At 38.2% G+C, this 5,738-nt stretch overlaps 1 protein-coding gene across 1 annotated transcript in view; it reads left to right on the top strand.

Moving 5' to 3' along the window:
* The window catches only part of LOC107443353 (uncharacterized), a gene marked incomplete at its 3' end in the record, with an annotated part of 30,679 nt that overhangs the window by 4,947 nt on the left and 19,994 nt on the right, over nt 1–5,738 (top strand). Inside the window, 1 exon segment of the mRNA XM_071185340.1 lies at nt 613–659. Within this exon segment, the coding sequence (XP_071041441.1) occupies nt 613–659 (47 nt within the window).

Genomic DNA, 5,738 nt, shown 5'->3' with positions numbered 1-5,738 from the left:
TATATATATATTTGTCACGAAAACCGATATAAAAATAATAGATTTGAAATTATACAAATTTAAATAATACACGTCAATTATTAAAAAAAATAACAGAGAAATGCTTTTTTTCGAAATTTCCCCCATGGCGACTTGCGTTTTGTTAATTGTACGAACCAGCAACAACATAGCACAAAACTTCATTGAAAAATTTAAATTGTCACGTGACTTCCAGTTGGCCCATTCCATGATGCGTGGAAGGGTTGAAAGAGAAGTTGAGATGACCTTTTGACAAGCTGCGATTTGCAACAAAAAAAAAACCGAACCGAATATGTCGTAAAATTTGTGCAGTCGCGTTCTGAAAGGTTGAGTATGTATACATAAAATTTTGCAAGCACACAAAATGTAATATAAAATCGTCCGTGCAATGTATTTGATGTTCTACAAATGCTTCTAATGAAGTATTTTCTATTTATTTTTTTAAATTCTTATAAGTGTGTGTTGAAATTCAAAAAAAAATATATATGCTTGTCACCAATTTCAATTTTAGTTGATATTGCAATTTTAGTTTGAAATAAGGTAGTTTCTAGTGTGAAAGTACATTGTTCACAGCCATTTCTTTTTTCTTTTTAGCATTCCTCATGCATAAAATGATGCTACGGTCGAAACAAACAAAGAAGGTACCGTAATAAGTTTATTTTAAACAATTTACATATAAGAAAAATTGAAATGTTGAGATTTCTGTGTCAAGTTTGACGTTAAGGTTGCTTGAGATAATTATGTGGAGTTAGTTTTCTATGCTAAAATAATGTATTGCATTGTCTCATGTACAATGCGCAAAAAAAAAAAAGGATTACTCTGAATAAATTTTGATCTTATTGGATATTCAAGTTTTAGTACTCAATCTTAATGGCTCAAAGGGGTGATTTCAAATATGCTAATTAATAAGTGCAGATGATACTTTGAGTTACGAAATCAGTCAGAAAAACATACTTTCTCTGAATAAATGAGATTATTTCTTTCGCTTGAATATTGATTATTGGTTCCCAATGTGTTCATTTTTTTCCAACTTTATTTTTGATCAGAATTCTAAAAATGTATATTAAGGATGGTTATAATGGAATATATTTGTGAAGTTGAATAGTTACAAATGATTGCTTCGTAAAATTATAGATCTGAATAATTTCAAAATGTATATCCTGCAATTGATTAAAACAGGGCTCTCTCGGTCCTTGAAAAATCTTGGTAGTGGTAGTAAAATGAGGTTAATTCTAAAAGATATTTCTTATTTTAATTTACCATTTTGTCGTTAAGCGGTTTAGAAGCTGGAATTTCCATGTCTATATACACTCATGGGCAAAAAAATTAGCGCACCTAGAAGGAGTCGTCAAAATGAAACAAAATTTTACATACTTAATGACTACTTTGGTATAAGTAAATGATTAGAAAATTAAAGAAGTAGGATAATTTGAGGCGAATGCACGATACGATACGATCGGGCATTGAGGCATACAAGTTCTGTATGATGTCTTGAGACATTTCGTTCCATATTTGTCGTAACCTTGCCTCTAGTTCATTCAAACTCGAGGGATGCCCAACTCGCAATCCCAAATAACCCCAGATATTCCCAATTGGGGACAAATCTGGGGATCGGGCAGGCCAAGGAAGGGTAGTAACAGTACGGAGAAAGTCTTGTGCCACTCTTGCCGTATGAGGCCGAGCATGGTCTTGCTGAAAAAAGGCTGGTCCTGGACATAAAAATTCCTGGACATACCACCGAGCTTTCATGGTGCCACGGAATAATACTAGGGGCCCCTGTGTCTTCTCGAACCATACGAAGGCGCCTGGCTGAAAGACAGTTGGTATCGCAGCTCCCATTACGTGTGCTGCTCATGACGCCCACCTATCGACACCTCCGTTTGGAGTTTTGTTGCGCACGAGGAAACTGAATTGCAGTGGAATGGAACCAGGTCGTCTTTAGCGACGAATCCAGATTCAATCTCAGCTGTGACAACAATCGTGTTCGTGTGTGGAGACCCGTGGTGAAAGTCTCAATCCTGCCTTTGCTGTACAGCGAGATACCGCTCCCACAGCTGGCGTGATGGCATGGGGTGCCATTGCCTACAATACACGGTCACCCCTAGCATTGTTCCGTGGCACCATGACAGCCCAGTGGTATGTCCATGAAATCCTGCAGGCACATGTGTTGCCTCTGATGCAACGGCTCCCAGGAGCCATTTTTCAACAAGACAATGCTCTGCCTCATACAGCAAGGGCGTCAAAAGACTGTCTCCGTACTGTTACTACTCTTCCTTGGCCTGCCCGATCCCCAAATTTTTCTCCAATCGAGATAATCTGGGATCATTTGGGACGGCTAATTAGGCACTCCACGAGTTTGAATAAACTGGAGGCAAGGTTGTAGCAAATATGTAACAAAATGTCTAAAGACATCATACAGAATTTGTATACATCAATGCCCGATCGTATCGTATCGTGCATTCGTGCTAGAGGGGGTCCAACGGGGTATTAACTCCTCTGTTCTTTTGCCTTTTTCTCTGAAATAAATTATCCTTTTTCGCTGATTTTCTAATCATTTACTTATATCAAAGAAGTCATTACGTATGTAAAATTTTGTTTCATTTTGATGACTCCTCCTTGGTGCGCTAATTGTTTTGTCCATGAGTGTACTTTCTTTGGTAAATAACTTTTAGTGATGGTTACACAAAAATTAATTAATTATCGAAATATGTTTAATTTATGCTGCCACTTTTTTAAATTTACGAGTCTCACAGGATCCCTGTTAAAATGAAAGCATTTATTTTTGTGCAAAAAGTTCTTGAACAAAAATGTTCAGAGAAATTCTGAATACATATGTATACTTTGGGGTCGAATAGAGTGTATATAATGACATTTGAGTAGCGAGCATTAACATTCGAGTGCCGAATTCAGAGAAACTAAGTTTTCTCATTCAGTAGTAAGAAGCTGTAAGTAAGTATTGAACCCAATAATCCTAAAATGGTATTTCTTCGGAAGCAAATGATATCCATTCCCGAGAGCACAAATTCTGGAGTATCGTACAGTGTACGATCCACATTTCCGACATTAATTTCTTTCAGAGACCTGGCTTCCATCTTTTCGTAAAAAGCCTTCCGAAGTTTTCCAATGTCAATGGGAACTTGACCAACCTTAAACAAAATGGCCATCAATGCTCCCACTGAGGTGACCATAAAGTTGGCCGTATCTATGTCATACATTAGGGTGTTACTCATGGATAAGTAACTTCCGATTGTGGAGAAAGTCATCCAGAAAAAAGTATTAAACACAAAGAATATGGGTACTGAGAATGTAGCCTGAATTTCCTCCAAATGCCTGAAAATTGCAGATCGTTTGGCAGCAAAATCCTTCTGCAAGTATCGGTCGAGCATTTCCGGAAGTGTGGCATTAATGTCTTTAGTCAATTTGTCAAGATTACGACAGATCTTGTGGCAAATGATTAAGTAAGCAAGGGCTATAAAATTGCATGCATTGTATAGAAGCGATTGCGGCCAACGTGATAAAAAAACGACTCCGTATTGCACCGCTGTATTCTTGAATACGTATCCAAATGTGAAAAAGTTTGTATCTTCAGCTCCATATGAGAAGAACATCGGAGAAATAACGTAATATGCAGGCAGGGCATTTAAGCAAGCCGTCATGAGCGTGATGTGTCTGCTTTTCAGATAAGAGTGCATCGATTTTGTCGTGAGAAGCCTCGTCAGTTGAGTGCTTTTCAAATTCATTGTCACCAAAGCAATTACGTTCGTAATGTTACTAAAACTGTAGATGATGCTTACTTTTACTTCTTTGGCTTCGATGACAACGTAAACTCCCAAAGCTATATAATTTACGAAAGCCAAAAATAGTGTGGCCCGAACTGTATATAAAACGCACACATGCCATTTTGAAGGTTTCAGTCGAACCATACCTAAATATCCAAAAATGTAATAAATGAAGCATTTTGTATTAGATGATCTTTTAGTTTGATAAATGTACATTGTTCTGAATCTAATGGGCCGAATAGTTTTAGAATATGATGCTGACTTTAAATGACGATGAATTGGAATGAAATCTCTGATTTCTGAAGAAAAAAAAGTATTGTCAAAATATAAAATCATTTAAGAGTTTAATAAAAACCAATTCAGAGAATTTGAGCAATCGATTAGAAAAAGCTTTTGAAACGTCAAAACGATTTCTTGGAGATAAATTAATTCTTGGAGATAAATAGATTCATAAATTGTAATATTTATCATTACTCTCCGTTCTTTGTCAATTTATATGTTTCGTGTCTTAAAATGATTTCTCCCTAAAGAAAATCAATACAAAGACAAAAATCATAGAGAATGTAGTACTTTAAGAAAATAATATCGAAAAAACAAATTTTGTGAACAATTATCACTGTGTATGTGTGTTCAATTAAGAAATTGATTTATATAATAACAAAATTATACATTTCATTTTTTAAGTTTTATCAATTAAATAATTGAGATTTCTGGAAATCGATGTAAACACAAGTTTTGACATCGACTATTAAACTCCTGTTTGTGAAAATTGCAACACCATGAAGGAATCGTCATAATTGAATGAAATTTCATACACACTTGAGTGGTAGTGGTACAGATAAATGATTAAACTTTCAAAGCAAACAAACAATAATAAGAGATCGAAATCAGTATTTTGTGTAGTCACCACGCACCGTAATAAGTGCTGCTACACGACGTGGCATGGAGTCATGCAAACTTTGAATGTCTGTTTGAGGAAGAGAATTCCATACTGTTTGTATGCGTACCCAAAGTTCGTCTGTAGAAGCAACAGGACGAGGATTACGAGCGAGACGCCGACCAACGAAATCCCACACATGTTCAATCGGCGACATATCCGGGAAATACGCCGGCCAAGGAAGAAGTTGTACCTGTCGCGATGCAAGGAAGGATTGAACAGTCCTAGCAATATGAAGGCGGGCATTGTACTGTTGAAATACAGCGCCTGGCAAGGCTTGAAGGAAGGGAACAGCTTGGGCTGCAGAACTTCACTGATGTACCTGTTGCTGTTCAGATTACCCACAATTCGTAGCAATCGAGATCGTCCATGATATGCTATGTCACCGCAGACCATAACCCCGGGTGTTCTTCCACTGTGGCGTTCGATAACGCACTCCGGAAGATGGCGTTCACCGGCATAGCGTCTGACACGAATGCGGCCACCATGGTACCACAAATTTAAACGAGATTGGTCAGAAAACACGACACGCTGCCAATCAACAAGCCAGTTCCTATGCTGGTTGGCCCCGTATGCTGGTTGGCTAGAGGGAGCCGTACGGTCCGTTAGCGCAACGCTGAACAGGTGTCTATCATCGCGAGCTGACGTGACATTTCAGGATCCACTCTCGGATTTCCGAGTTGTCCGACACTCGTCCATCCACTGCTTTCAAACACGCATCACTGTGCTGCTGTTTCGCTGCACACGAGCGGCTACTGCTCGATAAGATAATCCAGCTTCTCGAAGGCCGATGATTCTCTCCCGTTTAAATTCCGTAAGTTGTTGAAATCTCGTTCTCTTTCGTCGAATAGGCATAAGTAATGACTAAGCTAACATTTACCACTAGCAGATAACCACCGATAACCATACTCGCTTGGCTACAGCCGTCTATTTATTCGGATCCATCCGCCGTTCAGAGGGCGCTGCTCAGCATACGCATGCGCTACGGGTCTGAAATTCTAATC

This window comes from Parasteatoda tepidariorum, chromosome 9 (assembly GCF_043381705.1).
Source record: "Parasteatoda tepidariorum isolate YZ-2023 chromosome 9, CAS_Ptep_4.0, whole genome shotgun sequence".
NCBI lineage: Eukaryota > Metazoa > Arthropoda > Arachnida > Araneae > Theridiidae > Parasteatoda > Parasteatoda tepidariorum.
The sequence above is the reverse complement of the archived record's forward strand: the minus strand, read 5'-3'. Positions and strand labels throughout refer to the sequence as shown.